Here is an 18,347-nt window from a genome sequence, read left to right as displayed (position 1 = left end):
TTGCACACCTTGGTAAAATGAATGGAAACTAATGTCTGTCTGAAAGGACTGAGCACACACTTAAAAGAACCAAAAACACAGCGTGCTTTGGAGAACGGTCACTGAAGTTAAGTGGATTTGCAGTGAGGAGCTAAAAAATGCAGAAAGAGCAGATCCTTTTCACGTCGACACTCACTCCGGTGTCTGTGATTAAAACCAGTCTGAAGGACTCAAAGAAAAACTGTTTTTAAAAAGTGAACTCTGACCTGTCATCAAACAATCCCTTTAAAACCATACATCTAATGTTTTCTAAGCCCTTCGAGATCTACCTGTCAAAAATCCACTTCCAAATATATAAGTTGGTGATTTGTTCTCATCCTGTGCCTGTGGCACTGCAGACATCAAGGAAAACACTGGGAAACGGGTGAGACGTATAAAAACTTATTCAAGTTAAAATGGAGACGTCACTGCTGTATCCTGAACATGTAACATTCAAATGGACAGATAATGGTCACAGGCAGTAACTGGCTAACGCTCTTAAACAGACACAAACAAACTTGTACTTCTATGTTTGTGAGGACACTTGACGTAATGCACTCCCGAGCCTTTTACCCTATCATTAAAGGTGTGTCAGAGAGTGAGGACTGGACAAAATGTCCTCACTCCTCAAGGTCTACAACTCAAAGTGGTCCTGACTAAGATAGAAGTGTACACACACACACACACACACACACACACAAATTAACAAAGTGCAACAACATTTCTACCTACAGTCAGTACTAAATATGTTCCTGTATATTTAACCGAAATGTTAACAACATGCTGTTACATGCAAACACAATGAGTGTTCACAGACACTACAACCGTCAGCAGTTATTCCCGTGCTCCTCCAGTGTCTCACTGTCCGTGTTACGAAGCCTCTCTGACAATCCTCTGTCCCACAGGAAAGTCTGTGTGAACTCCTCAACACCCAAAGTGCAGAAGCGTTAACTTTTAATTCACAGTCTGTGGGTGAATGTTGCCACTGGTGTTTAAAAACAAACAAACAATGCATTCACTGACATTTATCAGTTTGCATGTTTTTTTGTTTTGTTTTTTTTGATTACAAAAAAAAAAAAAAAAAAAAAAAAGCCAAGAGGTATATGGATTAAAAGTGGGCTGATTGTAATATTCCCTGCCCTGGTCAGTGATTTGAATCATATATAGATAATATTTCACTCCCATCCCAGTAACTTATGGCCACAGTCACCTGCTGTTTTCCTCCTGTAATCTAAATCCTGTCTGACCTTCTGCTTTTTTTGTGATATTGTGTTTTTTAACTTCAGTTCTCACAGATCTGAATCGTTTCCTGTCTGATGAGAAAAAAATAGAAAATACTTGTAAACCACAGGTAGAGTTTTCCTTTGTAAGCATTCTTACAATCAGTGGCATCACTTTCAAAGTTTCCCTAAGACAAGTCCAATCTGACCCACATACAGAAATCCCTTTACCAATCCAGCCCCGTCTGACCCCACACAGGGTCTGATTCTGTTAGGAATGACTCACAGGTTCTGGTTCAGTCCTCTGCTGTAAACCACGTACTGTGTTTGTACAAGACTACATGGATCTGCAGGACTCGCAGGGAGCTGCAGGTTCAGCCGTTGTCTCTCTGTGGAGCAGCAGGGAACGTGGGATGAAAAGTGTTGCAGCAGGCTACAACACAAAAAGGAATACTTATTACACTGGCAAGATATTAAAAAAATAAAATAAAAAATCTTCAGGGTTACGTTAGGTTGGATTTGGCCTTTAGCTGAAGTTTAAGGCTGGAAATATTCTACACTTCCTACTTTGTCAACAGATCCTGTGAAGAAGATCCAGATGAACACTGCTGCTGTTTGTTTCATTGCACAAAATCAGTTATGTTTCTAAAATCATTTATTCAGGCTTTTCCCATTCGTTTCAAATCCATCTGGATATATTCTGTTCAAACACAAAATAAGAATAAGCACAGTCTAGGGCTTGTTTTTGACCCTGGATGCCTTAAAGGATTTCTAAAGCTTTGGCTTAAAGCAACTGCAAATGACTTACACATATAAGAACTGTCTACAGGCACTTAGAACTTAATCTGTTCCTCCAATAAGAAATCTTCCCACGTCTCAGCCCGGCGGCCCAGCAGACAGTCGACAGCTCTGTGGAGCACAGCGGTCTGCTCACTTAAATATTTGGCTGTCGTGGAATCATTGTGTCGCGGGGAGTTTCGGGGAGTGCCAGTCGAGGATGTCACATCTTATAACACGCGGCGTCATCACGCCCCGTCCTGCCGAGCGGCAGTGTGGAAGCAGCACCGTGGGCACCAGACAAGCCATTCAGCAGCACACTCATCCTCCAGTGTAATGCATCAGTCGAGGGCTACTTCCCTCCATCCACCCCCACCACCTCCCCTCTCACACCGCCCTAAGAGTGGCCTCTGCTTCACAGTTCAGTCTGTTCTGAGGATCAGATCCACCGAACAGTGAAGTGACTGAGACACGAGTCATCAGGTCAAATCTTTTTAAAGAGGAGGCGACTTCTCCAAACCCAAACTGTGTCCATTTACTCACGACCACGGGCTGAGCTTTGGATTGGTTTTTGGTCGGGACAGTTTATTTTTTTTAATGGACCAAAATAAATAGCTGTGTACATGCACTTCTTCTCTATGTCTGTTTCCTCTTTATGTACATAAAGAGCCTTAAGTTTATTAAATATATAATTAGAATAGCAAACATTCACCTGTTTTTAATGTGCATTTTCAATATATTATATTTTTTAAATCTCTGTCAGTCACTGCAAGACGCTCTCAGCTTACTTTACACAAAGGCCAATACACTGAACATCCAGTATGGACCTTCCTTTACCTTTCTCATAGGAGCTTGTCTGCAGGATGGTGAGCTCCTCCTGTGTGCAGAGACTCGACATAGGCCAAGGCGCTCTGCATAGAGGTCAGACAGTAGCCCTCCTCTCCTATCAAATAGCTGAAACAGAGAAGTGAGTGTTCAAAGTGGTGCTGAGCTCTTCCATTTATTTGAACTTTTTGGATGCAGAACGACACAAACAGAACTTGGAGAAAATAACACAACGGGGCTCGACTGACCACAGGAATCCCAAACATCCAAGTTCAGAACAGAGCCCCAATTTATTCATTTCGCTGAAAACACCAAATCAGCATTTTTCCCATCGTGTGTAAAGGAAAAATTATCTGTGGCAAGCCTTAACCGCATCAGTTAGTCAAAGAGATCGGCCTTTTATCTCAACTTTCACAGCTGTTAAACATAGAAATCTTCAGAGTAGCCTTGAAAATTGAAAACTATGACATTTCAATAATCCGAAAAACAGAAGAACAGATAAATGATCTGTTTTAATGTTACGCTGACGACTGGGTGCTAACGCTCAGAGCTTTGTTGATCTGTTGGTATCGCTCCCTGGAAACTGGGCCAGGATGGAGCTCCACACACACACCTCACACCCACACACACTCAGACACGCACCTCACGCTCACCGACACACGCTGGGAAATTTACATTGTCTAATGACACCAGACATAAGGGTGCTACTCCTCATTGTGCTTTGTTTGGTTGCATACAGTTAAGTAGAGGGTAGGTGAGTTAGTATAAGTGTTCCATTGTTTGTTTTTCTTTTTGTTAGTTAAGTTGACTCTGAGTTAGGGAGTCCTCTCCTGGTTATGCATCTGCTTCTTTGTTTTGAGCAGAGTCTCCTGCCCCCTTTTGTTCATGGCTTGTCTTTGTTTATGTTTATTTGAAACGTTCTCTCATTACAATAACTTTGCCAAACCAGATCCACCTGGTTATTTCTGTTGCTTCCCCTTCTGGGTTGTAACGACAAGCAACACAACCAATTAAAGCGTGGACGCTGAGAGAACTTAGCGTTTTTGTTTTTCCGCCCTGGTTGGACGCGGGTGAGCCTCAGCTGGAAAACCATGATGTCACATATGTCCACGCGTCAGTCGGGGTCGGGTCTGAATCAAGAGTCTGAAGACAGCTGGTGGGTTGTTTAGAAACTGTCAGTCAAATCTGATCAAGCCACACCCACACACAGTCCTAACGAAGCACACTTGGTGAGTTTTTCAAAGTAAAGCAGATTCAGCCAGTCATCACTCAGCCACTTACCAATCATCCCGCAGCCTCACATCCCTGTGGCCTGTGTTGGTTCGACCTTTCCTTTCACTAGGAGCCTGCCAACCCACTTAACTACTTCAACATCAAGTGGGACTTTATTTGTATTTTTATAGAAAAGAAAAACCAAATCCCAAATATCCTGACATTCCTGCCACTGCCAATCTGACCATTTACAACCCACTGTTTTTATGGCTGTTAGCAGATCTGCTGGGTGTGGTCTGAATTCACACGCAACTATACTCAGTAGGATGTAGTATCTCAGCTCTCAGGACCACCAGCCCTCCCCAGCTCTCCTATTTGACTGCTATCTTGGTATTTGCTAGCATGAATTAGCCTTAGAGCAGCAGATGTGGAATATACTTACAGCACTATTTTAAGACTGTGTAAACCTGTCAACCTGAGAAAAAATGAATATGGGCAAACTACATGAATACTAGAGCCAGAGATCATCTTCAAAAGCTATGTACCAAACAAGACATTTTAAAGTTGAAAGTTTTGGTCTCTGCCAGCTGCTGATCTGCACATTTCTTCTTCTTTGACGCGGGGGAACGTTATGGTGAAGGTGGACTGTCCTTCAAAACTGTCATTCACATCCTGCTCAGACAGATTTTTTTGTGTATTAGGTGCAAACAAAGGAGACCTTCATTCATTCATTCATTCACCGTCTTTTTCCATCACGATGACTCACCCTTCGTGAATGAACTCCTCCAAAGCAGCGCATTCAGACACCAGCTGAGGACACTGGCACCGCAGAGCCACGAAGGACAGGATGGGCAACAGGTCATCTGCACCGCTGTCAGACAAAAGAGAGAGAGAGAGAGGAGGGCGCTGAGACCGGGTAAAAGAGGAAAACAGAAGTAAAGAAATCGAGTAGAAGGGGAAAATAGAGAGTGACATTTACAGAGCGTGATGGCCTGTCCTCCCCAGGGGGACTGAATGGAAACTAAATCAGACGTAGCTCTTAATGGGATGGATGCGTGTTCAGGGATGGAAGTGATAAAGCTTTTTTTTTCCTCTCCCTGAGATCTGTTGGGAGGACAAATTGCAGCCTGGGAGATGATGACAGCCTGATAGCATTCTCCCTGTGTGCAGACAGTGACCGTTTGTTTATCGGGACTCACACGCAGGCCTAACTGCTTGCTTGCTAGTTTGCGTGAGAAGGTAGGTTGCTGGCCCTCGGCTGACCCGGCCGCATGCAACTGGATACTCTCCTCCTGCAGATTCTGGAAGGTGTGGACAGGCTCATGTAACCACTGAGAATTGGACCTCACATACAGACACGGTCGCAACCCTGAATTATAATCTTCTGAGTTCACTACTGTAAACACACACGCCGCTCCGCTCACATGAAAACTCGCGTCCCTGCATTCCAGGGATACAATGCACTCTTCCCACATGCATAAATACTGATTCAGTGAGAAGATTAGGCTCCATTATGGGTCTGCGATACATTCCAATTCAGTGGGGGATCAAATAGGTCAAAAAACAGCAGAAACAGACAGAGGGGGAAATAATTTATAATTAAACAGGACACAGAGGAAAAATGGGGACTAATTTAGCCGCACAATGGAAGAGAGAAAAGAAAGGGATGTGGACAAAAGCACACAAGAGAACAAATGAGCTTCCAGCTGGTTAAAGACAAAGCACTGACAAAAACTGCTGATCAATGAATAAGAGAGAGCAGTGAGGACAATAAAGCGCGTCTGCGTGTGTGTGAGATTATAAATTAGAAATTAAAGTGTAAGGGTATAAGTAGAAACACCGAGAACCAACTATGCAACGTGAATATAAAATACAGTCACCGCTGCTGAAACAGGATGAGCCTGTCTGTCGGCACAGCGTCAGGTTTGGTTATAAATCCATCTCCAAAATCTGAGTCTGAGTCTCGATCAAAAACTTTCTATCAGAGTCAGAGCGACACGCAGAAAGGCAATCTGTATTTAGATGGGCTAAGAAAAGCAGTCACATCTGGGCCTGTACCGAGCTACAATCAGGACAGGGAAAAAAAAAAAAAGTGAACATTGGCAGCTTGGACAGAGGAACGCACACCGTCCAAATTCTCCCTCATCTAAGAGCTTAGAATCAAATTTAGTAGCTCCATTTTAAGTTTACTCTGACTCAAAGTTTTATTGAATTAAAGCTGCCAGTGGCCACTGGCTAAATTATGACAGTAAAATTAAAACGGATCTGTGAGGAGCTGGCAGTGCCTCTGGAATGCTGGTTTTAATCCATGTATTTGTTTTATTCTGGCTAAGTTTCACTGATTTTCACCAAAGATGATCATGGATTGTATCCTGAGACGGCAGACACGGCTGAGTCTTGGTCTTCAAAATGTATAAACATAGACCAAAACATAAATGATGGACTGAGATCCCTTTCGTGATTCGGCCATGTTTGACTGGGTAACAAAACAACGCTTACCACGCAGCATGATTCAGTTTTCATTTCTTGGAAATATATTCTGATGCCAAGTTGTACATGTTAGCGGTCTCAGAGAACGCACACACACACAAACAAAACAAAACAAACGTCACTACATTTCCAGACAAAAAGCTTTGAGAAGTGCTGAGCCCGGTCAACTCTTCTACTCCGCCGTCCCTGATCACTTCAAACGCACTCCGATACAAGGAGACAGATATGGAGCAGGAGACATAGCCTCAGCCATTCTCACAAAAAAAACAAAAACATTAGAGGCTTCAACACAAGAGAAAAAGGGACGAGGACAGGACTGTATGAAAAAAGACAAGTCATAAGATAATTCTTTGGAGAGGGACAAAGGCTTTGTGCATGATTTTCTTTTTCTTTTTACACATATACTCACATAAAAACCCCTTTAATTGCTGGTGACATATCCCATGAGTTTCGTGTCAGCTTATTTCAAGCCCTATTAAAGAGTGTCAAACCAAACAGGCCAGTAAATGATCCTATTCTAGGCCTGAGATCCCCACCCACCGTGGAAAAAAAATATTGGCCCTCGGTTTGTTTACTAGCGTGTCTCAGCCTCAGCCTGAACAATACACTAACTTACAGATGAGAGGAGCTAAGCAGTGATGAGGCTGACTGTAGACGCATCAGTGCTGTCTCTGTTGGACGTGGTTCAGGAGATGATGTGAAGCCACGACGAGAAGACACACACAAAAACTTCCTCTGCATTCTTTTTTTTTTTTTTTTTCTCCAGTGTTTCACTCAAACTTTGTCATCTCAGAGCAATTTAAATAAAGTTCTCAGTGTGGGTTGTATTATGGCTGCTATGACCTACTGAGCCTTTGTCTGCCTTTCTCTGTGCATCATCGCTGATTCCACAAACCTCCGCGTCTTTTCTTCTCCTCTCCAAGCCCGTTGCTGGGCCCTGGGTCTGTTCCAAACCCAGACAGGACGACCCACTTTTAGGCCTGGCCAGGAAGAGGCGCTCTGTAGGGGGCAATAGACCTAGGACAGCCCATGCTGTGCCAGGCCTAGCTGAGCACTGATGAGACCTGACAGGGCAGCTACCACGGCAGAAAGCCCTTAAATGATGTTTGGGTACTACACTGGACTCTAGGATAGTCTTTCTGTCTTCTTATGGGCATGGAGTCAATGAAGAGGGGTCTTATTTTGAAGTTTAAATGAGGTGCACTTTGGAGGAATCTAACAGCTACTCCGCGATTTCTGCAGCTTTTTCTTTTTTAAAACACCAGAAACCCAAAACTCCAAAGAAGTGGCACTTGTTGCAGGCGATGAACACTCACATGGCAGCGGTTTTGGGTGCAGAGTCCACCTCATGGAGACCCCTGTAATCCTCAGCACAGGCACATATCACACGTAATGTCCTCACTGCAACACAACACAACAGAAACAGTACATATGTGTATAACCTGTGCTCTGTCCCTGTTCTTGGACCAAGTTTGCAATATACAGACACAGAGCACTAACGGTCTATAACCAAGCAATGTAGTAAAAAGGCATGTCATCATTAACACCACAACTACAAGAATTACTGGCTCCAGATGACAAGAATAAGAAAACTTAGCATTGTTGGAGGAAATCTAACTAATTAAATGTCAGATTTGGGCCATGACAGAAACACTGTTCCATTTTTATCAACAAACAACACATAACATCAGCAGGAGGTTCATGTAATGGATGCACTGAACGTGATGGCTGACATTGTTAAAATGTTGTATGCAAAGCAACCACAGCTACCATGATGCACCACCTACAGTAACTCAGGCTGTACCACCGATCCAAGGAGAAGAACATGTCAGTGGAAAAGTTTAAGGAACATGTTCTGTGTTCCCACTCCTGCAGTTTAATGATGCAGTGTCTCTGTGTTTTATGTGACTGCAAACTGAATATTTTGGGGTTTTGGTTTTGTTGGAAACTTCATTGTGGGGTTTGAAAGGCTTTTTTTTTGCAAATTGCAAAAACTAAATAAATCAATTAATCAGTTGTTTGTTATTTGCTTCCACTAAGGACAATATGATTTTGATCCTATTTTATTTTTATTACTAAATGAATTCTAACAGTACATGAACAGAAACTGTACCAAATACAGAAAACAAAGGTTCCTGTGTGTTTCGGATATTGAACTTTTCCAGCTGGAGTAATGGCAGAACAGAAAAGATTCTGGTTCATTTTGCAGTCAGAAATATCCCTCTTTGTAAGTCTGCAGGTGTGTAATGTCTCCTGAGAGACAGAAATCTGACACAAAACAATTTGAGAACTAACTTATTAAGATTTGTGTGAAATACATGTCATATTTTTATACCTTCCAAAAGGTTTTTGCGTAAAGTAAAATCAATGTTCTCTAAGACCTGCAGATTCCCTCAAGTCTCAAGCAGCTATGACGAGCAGACTTGGTGCCTGTGGTCGTGATACTCTGCCAGAAAAGGGTGGACAGTCTTCTTCACGATGAATTAATACTCTCTGAGAGAAGCTATCTGTGCTAAGAATCAGCGTTTGTGTGAGGAAGAAGGAAGCAACACGCTCTGACTCACCAATGCATTCCAACTTCCTCTGTGGACAGCAGTCTTTCACGAGAAGCTTAAGCTCCTGCACAGCAGACTCGTAGGGGTAGGAACCTTGCAGTATGTCAGGTTCTTGGGGGAACAGTTTCGAGGGAACACCAACATCGCCAGGTGAGGCATCCTGGTACAGTTTCATACTCATTTCAAAGGCCTGCTCTCTTTCCCTGTAGACCTTCCTGAGAATGAAACACAAAGGTGACATTTCAGCTTCCATATGGAGGAACGACAGAAAAAATGTGGGAACGTGTGTTGGGTTGTCCCCAGGGGCTGGTGAAAAGAAGAAGATAACAATGCCATGTGGCAAAAAACACTTTTCTATACTCTACTCAGGGCAACAGCAGACTTAGCAGTGACATGGACCACAGGACATTATCAAACCTCAAACACAGAGAAAACAGGGACAAAAAAAATGAAAACTGAAAACTAAAAATATTTTCTTGGAATCAATCCACGTCAACCGTGAAAGAACAAAACCCACGAACAAATCATCTGATTAGTTCTCTGACATCTGAATTTATCTGTAAACACCAAACACAATCAATCAATCATTCTCTGAGTGAAGGAAGTACAGAGAGAAACGTGACACATTTACAAATGGTACTGAAATATTTCTCATGATAATGTGAGAAGAGGTACATCAGGTCACACCGTCACATGCAGAGCAGCACTGCCACATGCTGGTCAGTTTCCCTTCCTCCAGAAGCAGCACTGATTTTAAAACATTTGTTGTGGCTTTTTTTTTTTTGTTGCCTTGATTTGACAACATGACAATATAGAGCTGCACAAGACAAAAGGAGGGACGGGGTGTTGTCATGACACGTCTCCATTCAACAGCTTAGAGACATGTTTGAAGAGACAAGGATTTAGGCTGCACTACCTGAAAAGAGCCACCAGGGCGCTCCACAGGGGCGTGAAGAAGGCTTCCTCAATGCTGGCAAGGCACAGGTCCTTAGAGCTGGCTGTGTTCAGACACTCAAAGGACAGCAGACACAGGGACAGAAGCTGATCTGAAATATATGTATTAAAAAAACCCCACCATATTCATCAGCAGCAGCAACAACAACAACAGGAAACAGCTGCTGTTGACAAACAACATGGTAAGACACTTTCTACACATCCTAACACACACACACTCACACTCACACACACCCTCTATGACTGCGCTCACCAATTGCAATATGAATGTCTTTGACAGTGGCCTTCAGATGTTCTTTGAGTGCTCTCATCTCCAGCTCCTGTACGTGGCCCTCGCTCAGCGTTGAGGTATCACAGGTCAGCTCTGAATCCGAGCCCGAATCATCGGTTCTGACGTCAGGCGGGGCCCAGTCCAGCTGGGTCAGAAACTGCTCGAGATCTTCAAACGAGTTCTCCCGGTCCACCGTCACCTGTGCGTGCGGCTCCTCCCCCTCCTCCTTGTCCTCGCAGCCAGTGTGGAGGTCATGAGGGAGCGAGGGGGAGAGCGACAGGCCGCTGCCGAAGCTCTGGCCACCAATGCTACTGCTCATAGTACTGGTTGACCTCCTCTGCGTCTCTGTTTGACCCATCAGATATTCACAGAGACAAATGATTTAATGTTAATGTGTTTACAGTGACCTGTAGCTGGACATGTTTATAGCACGGCTGTTTCTAATGTGTCCTGATTTGTTTTCCTTTAAAAATAAATATCACAGAGCTCTGTGCCTGAAAGAACCAAACTGGTTCAGATCTGGGTGTGTCCACGTTTCGCGACACTGGGACAAGAAAGATGTTCACATATTTTGCACATTGATAATTTACAAAACAAATCCAACACTGCAGCTCAGGGCATTTTAAGGAATCTAACTATTAAAAGTCGGTGATTTCAGACACAGACTCTGACTAAAGTTCACAAACTGGCTGCTACTAACAGTCAGAAACACCAGTAAAGATGAACATGAACTCAGCATTTTCATAATTAACCAACCCAGCAAAACACATCACTGAGGTAATGAATAACTTCAGTGTGTTTCCTGTTCAGACTGTCATGTTCAGTTCAGAGAGAGACTGAGAGACTGTGGCTCTGTACAGTCAGTCCAGTCTGAAGATTCAGTGTTTAACACTTGTACATACATGCACCTCTACAACAAAAACCCCAGGCTGCGGCCCTACCTGGATGGAGCAGGTTGTGAGTGCTGCGGGAAGGTCTCAGCAGCAGGGCAGGACTCTGGGGGAGGCCTTTACTGACGATGGGGTAGAGCCTGTTGTAAATCCGATACTGGTGTTTCCTCAGCAGTTTGACCACAGGGTGGTCAGACCGGCTGAGGACACAGAACAAATGCTGGTCAGTCCTTTTTTAACATGAAAATGCTGAACGTCCTGTTAAAAACAGTGTGACTGAATGCACGTTTCAATCATATGTACAATAAGAGACAACAGTGAAGCCAAGTAAATAATATCACAGACTCCTGCATTAACTGTCTCCTTTACTTCCTTTGGATGCTTGAACTCAGAGCAAGGACAACCTGTCAAACACCCTGAGGACAAATATAACCGTGGACCCGTCTCCATCTACATTATATGGACTCTGAAAAACTTTAGGAGGAATCCACTGTGTACCATCCCTTTGTAAAAACAACGTCACATATATATGTAAACAACTCATTCTCCGTCTATCTTGGTTATATAATCATGTAAGAGCCATACTAACTGGAGCTCTCTCTGAAGATAGCAAACGGGAAACACAAACACTTCTGAACCATGATGCATTGACAGGGAGGCTGATGCAACACAACCAAGAAAGAGTGAGACAACCAACACGTCGCACAGTCTGAGAATACAAACACTGCTGAACGTGTAAATATGATGATCATAGTTTAAATCAGTTAAAACCAGATGAAGCTTCAACCACATACACATCTTATAATAATCTGCTTTGTCGTGGTATAACAAATGTCAACACTCAGCTAAGTTTCACTACAGTAAAGCAGAAATATGAACTTAGACCTATTTTAAAATGCTCATGTTTCACTTAGTTACCTGAGCAGGTAGGAGACTAGACGTGACACTAACGTGACATCACCAGGATTCTCCTTGATGTTTGCTTTCCACCGTTTGGGCCAATCCTGAGGACATGACAGAGGACATGTCAATGGTGACTTGACTTCTTCATTTTAATGCAACTTATCAACAGGAAATTGATCAATGCCAGATGTGACAGCTGTTGAGTTGTTTAACTTTTAGCATTTCATCCAGTGAAACACTGAACACTGCAGATTTTCCTGACAGACCAAGTAAACACAACTCAGGACATCACCTCCAGCTGTGGAAACATTTCATGTCTTTAATGCTTACATGGTCCTGCTCATATTCCAGCACATTGGTATAGAGAGTCCGCTGTTCTTGCTCCTCTGCAGTCATCGCCCCAGATGCTGCAAATCTCCTGCAATGACAAAAACAGGAAAAACATTCACATATATACACACATACTTGCGACCACAGTACTTTCCAACCCTGGAAGTATCAAAAGCTCGTGAGTGTAACTAACTTCATTCACAGACATATTTTGAAGATGTGTAATATTTTCCCTCTGCGATTTACAGATGATGTGAGCTTTTTTTTGGAGTGAGACAGCAAATGGGACCGTAAACTACTGTCGAACCTTTGCAGCTGTAAATGATTTCCAAAACTGACTAAATCCTTTCCAAGAATGTAATGATAACACACACAGATAATACCACAGACTCTAGAAGGAGTCTTTCAAATGTACTTTGGAGCACAAGTGGATAAAGAAATCAGTTTCATTTCATAGTGTAGGAGAGAACTACACTGCATTTAAAGACTAAAGCCAGTGTTTATGCAGAACCAAGCTGTACCTGTTAGCCTCTTCCTGCAGCCTTAGTCTTCTCTCCTCCATCTTCCTCTGGAGCTAATGTTATAACCAAAAATTAAGGAAACCTCCAAACATTATTGCAAACTGTGCTCATCAGGCCATTCATAGCCTCCCTGTACATGGATGGTGAAAACAGGACGGCAGCTGACAGCAGAAGGATACAGCATCCTGCCTGGCCTTGGCTATGATGAGGTTCTCCATCATCTGCCGCTGGAGCGAGAGCTTCTGCATGGCAAAAGAGGAGAGGAAGTTACTTTACATATCACTGCTTTCATGCCGTCAAGTATTAACAAGCAAAAATTATAATGTAAAGCTGGATTAAGATTTATTATTAGTTCAGCATGAAGGTAAGGCAGAGCATCACACTGCCTCTGCCGGCCTGCCCTCACCCCACAGTGCACCCTGCTACCATCTCTTCACCAGGTAAACAACGCACGCACAGACACACCTGGCCGTCCACATGATGTGGGATCGGACCACACGAGCCAGACTCCACCCCACGCGCATCAACGAGCCTTGGGCTCATTGATCCCAGCCCCTAACAGGTGTCGCTATAACGACATGATCACTGCCGTGCACCTCACCTGTCAGCGGTTTGAAGGCTGATCGGTGTGTGTGGATGTTTGTGTGCAGCGTTAACCCTCCGTAGCGTGTGTTAGCTAACTTTACCTTTACAAACGCCTTCAGTTTTCTCCAGTAACCACGGAGCTCCACCTGATGAAACATTTTCCGTATCTGAACGATAAGTTTATTATAAACGAAAAAAAAAAAGTCCAACACAACAAACGAGTTAGCTTATTAACGCCGACAATTAAGGAAAGGTGTGTAACTAAGCTACAGGTTAAACGTTAACGCTTCTTGCTTACCATCGTGTTTCTGTGAGGAGAAAGTGACACACACAGAGCTCTGCTCTCCAGCTGCTCGGTTATCTACGCTTAAACAAACCCATGCGGTCAGGAGACCCGTCCACAGCCCGCTGCCCCTCCTCCTCAGGTACTCACCCACCTGTCTGAGGCGGAGAGCTAACATCCGCAACAGGCCGGAAGTACCGCGAGTAATTCAAAAATAAAAGTACACACGTCGTCGTTTTACTCCAGTATTAAAACAAGCACCAGTCCAACAAAGGTCCAAAGAATTCACACAAATTCATCAGTTTTATTTGACACAGTTTGTAAATTAATTATTTTTCAGATATATTTTCCTTTTAGCAGGAGCCCGGACCTTCAGCTCAGAGAGCTGTTCACACCAGAAATCCTCAGAACATGTCTGAGCTGCAGCAGCTCTGTGAGGGAACATGGAACACCGTGCAGATCTGATCCACAGCTACAGAAAACACTTGTTTAAGGTCATTACTGCCAAAGGAGGTTTAACAGCTATTAAATCCAAGGGTTCACTCATTTTTTACACCTGCACTGTGAATGCAGTCTAATACACCAGTCTAGCAATAAATCCAATAAATGTTCTGAGTGAATACACCAGTAGAAAAGTCCCATTTCAGTCCATATGATTTAGTGAAATAAGATCCATTATTTCACTAAATCAAACAAATACATACAACACATATACTTGTTCATTCATCACTCTCTCTCACACACACACACACACACACACACACACACACACACACACACACACACACACACACACACACACACACACACACACACACACACTCACTTACCAAAGACGTCTTCTGATAGGCCTGACCGGGTGTGAGCCTCGCCAGACGAGCCTCATAATTGGCTTTCAACTTCTGGTTCATACGTGAAGCTTGTTCAATGGGTGTCAGCTCCCTACAGCACAAACACACACACACACACACACACACACACACACACACAGACACACACACACACACACACACACAATCAAAACACAAGTCACGTTACTCTGGGTTTGTGTGAAAGGAACATGAGCCAGTCTCTCAGTCGTTCTTTACACTTTTAGCATTTAAAACTCTTGTCTTCACTGGAGACTGCTGAATATTTAAAATCAGCAAGGATAAAATTCTCTAAACACTCTAAAAGTTAAATCTAATATTTCTTTTTTAAACATTTTTTTTAAATCATTCATTTCCAACTACACATCAAAAAATCTAAAGATTTTTCAGAGTGCAAGGATCTGTGTGATGTTTTGCTTTGGTTGGTTCAGAGTACATGATGCTGTAACAGGAATCCAGAAGTGACTGGTTCCTGGAAATCTCTCTTATCCTTCAGAGGATATCTGAGTGGAGTGATATGTGCCCTTACTTTCTGCTTGTGTCATGTGACTCCACTGTTTGTAGTTTCTGGAAGACCTCAGGGGGGAGAAAAGGGGAGAGCTCCCCACCACCGTCCGACAGCACCCTGCGGTGACCGCTCTTTGTTGGGCTGCTTGCTTTACGCCCTGTAGCTACAGGAGTACAGGACAGTGGCAGCAGAGGTGAAACACAAGCTGCTTTAACACATGCACACTGAAACCCTGAACTTTTCTAGACATCACCCAGAGTAACTGTGAACGCAAATGTCCGAATCAGTTGAGACGATCACTGTCCAGAGAATTCACAGCGACTCGGTGGGTGTGTTGATGACGTTTCTATCCCTGCTCCTGGAGCGCCGCTGAACACCTCCTGCAAACTCTACCCAGACTCCAGCCCTCGCCTAGACCAAACGGAGTATTTCCAATTCCGGACAATCTCCGGTCGTTTGCTTCACATGTGAAAGGGCAACTCCGGACATATGACATGTGAAAACAGCCAAAGAGAAACAGTGCTGACTGGCTTAAAGGACAATGGTGCCTTCTTTTGATTCGTGACCCCTGGGGCAGACTCCAAGTTAGAAGTGATAACATGATTGAAGAAATGCCTCTGACTGGAGGAGATGTATTTACCAGTGTTTGCAGCCATGGTAACTGGGAGGGACGCAGGCTGATGGGGTTGTGACTGGGCAGGTGAACAGGAAGAGGAAGAGGAGGCAGTAGCAGAAAGGTCAGTGGGGTCAGCGCTCTTCTCTATAAATGACTTGGCTCGCTCCAGGCACTGCTCAGCCAGCCTCAGCATCCGCTCCACCTCCACCGCTACCATCTCCCTCTCCTCTGAGGCCGGGACAGAAAGAAAGAGAAGACAGGCAAAGCTGTGAGAAAGGATTTTTTTTTTTTTTTTAAAGGAGGCACTCCTGGACATCACATGGGATTTCAGATCTCAGTCAATTTTCAGTCAATCAGCTACTGTATTCATGAGGCAAGTCTGGACAGGTCCCATCCACCAACCCACTGACTGCCACATGTTCAAACCTCACAGGCCTTTCACCCGACTCATACATTTTATCTGAGATCATCACAGCGCTGTTCACCCATAAAACCGAAAAATATCACATGATCATTTGACATGTGTCAAAAAAGCCAATTTAATTGAACAGAAAAGGCAGAAAGATAGTTCAGTAAAAAGACTCAGCAGTGAGGTTCTCACCAAAGCACAAAGTGAATTATACTTACATACATTATACTGTATACTGAGTAAACAAGATAATGAAGAAGAAACAAAGAAATAATACAGTATATGTCTTTAACATCAGCCTTTAATGCCACCACTCAGATCTTACTTTGTGACCCAGCTTCCTCCAAAAGTGCATGTGATATGTAATTGATGGTCCGAAGGTATTCACAGTAAGCTTCCTGCAGAGAGACCACAAACATGAAATATCCTTTTACTATCAAGGTAAACGGTAAACAATGGAAAAGACCCAAAGAGACTGTAATCCATCAGTCAGTTCAGCTGTAGCTTGTACAGAGGAAACATCAAGTTATTGTCATGTTTACTAAAAAAGAAATCTGTCAGTGTTAGACATACCGGCCTATAAGAAAACATGCCTGACAAAACAGAGTCAGAAGGCTGGCCTGTTGTCTTATTTGTTGCTTGTATTGTCTCAATGGCAGATTTTCTGTTGACTAATGACTGACACATACTGATGACTGTGTCTGGGAACTTCAACAATCATTTCCTAAATTCTACAAGTTGATTCAACACCAGAGCTAGTTTTTACGAAGCAATCATTATTCTCGTGACCAGTCGTGACTTTATCTTTACTCCGGTTCTTCCAGTTTGTTATTATTTACTTTTCTGTGTTTACAAGTGTTATGACCTGGCTCAAGTAACCACGACACCAGTCTATCATTATTGGCGGACTGTTGCCCGAACCAGAGATGCTCCAGCCTCCTTCAACCTGGAACAGAATTAGTGGTAGTAACAAGTTACTATTTAATCAAGAGTACTCGTTAGAAGAAACTGTTAACTGTTATTGCTATTTCACTATCACTACTAACTAATTAATATAGGCTATCTAGTGGACACCCAGCACCCATTTACACCATCACAACATGGAAATCAGCTTCCAGTGTTATGAGGAGAGTTAAGGGGATTGGGAACTGATTTGGACAGATGGTCTGATGTGGTGGAGATGTGAAAAAAGGGGCATTAATGTGGTATTTTAACAGAATTTAAATAAGCATTAGCCATTGTTGCTTTATAAATCTGAGTACTGAGTAATGCTGATAGTTAACAGTCTTTCAAAAGCCAATCACCTTAAACCAGAGGGTAAAGAGATAAGGAGATAGCAAATTCAATCAATAGCGACCTATTAGAATAGAGTAAAATAAAAGTCAAATGTTTATCATTATTATGTTTTATTCATATGGTGCTTAAAGCAAAGCACATACCGTAAATAAAGAGGTTTATAGTATCGACTCTCTCTGAAATAATTAACTAACTTACGTCTAAAATGTTATTAGTGACATTAACTACACGAACAGTGGGTAGTTAGTGAGAACAGATAAAGTTAGCAGCTCATATATTTAATGACAACTAACATGAAGACAGTGAACATTAAAGCTGAATGACTCGTGTCTCGGTCCAGCTGCTGTGTTTACGTTAACCCTGAAAGCGACCTCCTGAAGTGACAGGTTAGCTAGCTAACCCACTGACAGCTCCCGCCCCCTCCGTCTGTTTACATCACTGCACACTGGCTCCTGCGGGGTCCGAGCTGCGTGTTAGCGCCGCGGTCCCGCCGTGTGCCACACTAACCTTATGTTGGCTCCCTCCGTCCAGCTGTATTGCTACCTTGGCCATTTTCATGGCATTTTGAAGGGGTTTCACAGCACTGTCGGCCGTGGCCATGGTTAGTCCGGACGCTCCTCTTCCTCTCCCCTGCTCCTCTTCTTCCTTCTGCTAAGTTGTTCAGTCATTGCGGATTGTAAACACGTTTTAAAGGTGTAGGCTGCCCCCTGCTGTACGGGAGGGGCTGTACTGTTTTCTGCTTCTCTGTTTCACCGCTCTTTCTGTCTCTGAGTGCATTATATCAATGAAAAATTAAAGTAAGAAGAAGGTTTACC

The 18,347-nt window shown here is 43.3% G+C and overlaps 1 protein-coding gene across 2 annotated transcripts; it reads right to left on the bottom strand.

Annotated features, from left to right (window-relative positions):
• Positions 1 to 1,304: 1,304 nt before the first annotated feature.
• On the bottom strand, positions 1,305 to 18,171 carry vps9d1 (VPS9 domain containing 1). Of its 2 annotated transcripts, XM_041039057.1 has the most exons (17): positions 18,040 to 18,171; positions 16,562 to 16,634; positions 15,852 to 16,055; positions 15,233 to 15,374; positions 14,665 to 14,776; positions 13,146 to 13,208; positions 12,967 to 13,019; positions 12,446 to 12,533; positions 12,131 to 12,216; positions 11,264 to 11,412; positions 10,305 to 10,667; positions 10,014 to 10,143; positions 9,107 to 9,312; positions 7,859 to 7,943; positions 4,819 to 4,923; positions 2,853 to 2,969; positions 1,305 to 1,671 (listed from the first exon to the last, which is right to left on the bottom strand). In XM_041039057.1, exons 1-16 carry the CDS (start codon positions 18,130 to 18,132, stop codon positions 2,858 to 2,860), a joined length of 2,064 nt encoding a protein of 687 aa, XP_040894991.1. In that variant the 5' UTR covers positions 18,133 to 18,171; the 3' UTR covers positions 1,305 to 1,671; positions 2,853 to 2,857. The 2 variants fall into 2 exon arrangements, with proteins under 2 accessions (XP_040894991.1, XP_040894992.1); XM_041039058.1 differs by lacking the exon at positions 15,852 to 16,055 and having other exon boundaries at positions 18,040 to 18,167.
• Positions 18,172 to 18,347: the final 176 nt, after the last annotated feature.

The sequence above is a fragment of the Toxotes jaculatrix genome, chromosome 5, assembly GCF_017976425.1.
Source record: "Toxotes jaculatrix isolate fToxJac2 chromosome 5, fToxJac2.pri, whole genome shotgun sequence".
Lineage (NCBI taxonomy): Eukaryota > Metazoa > Chordata > Actinopteri > Toxotidae > Toxotes > Toxotes jaculatrix.
This window is presented reverse-complemented; position numbering and strand designations above follow the sequence as displayed.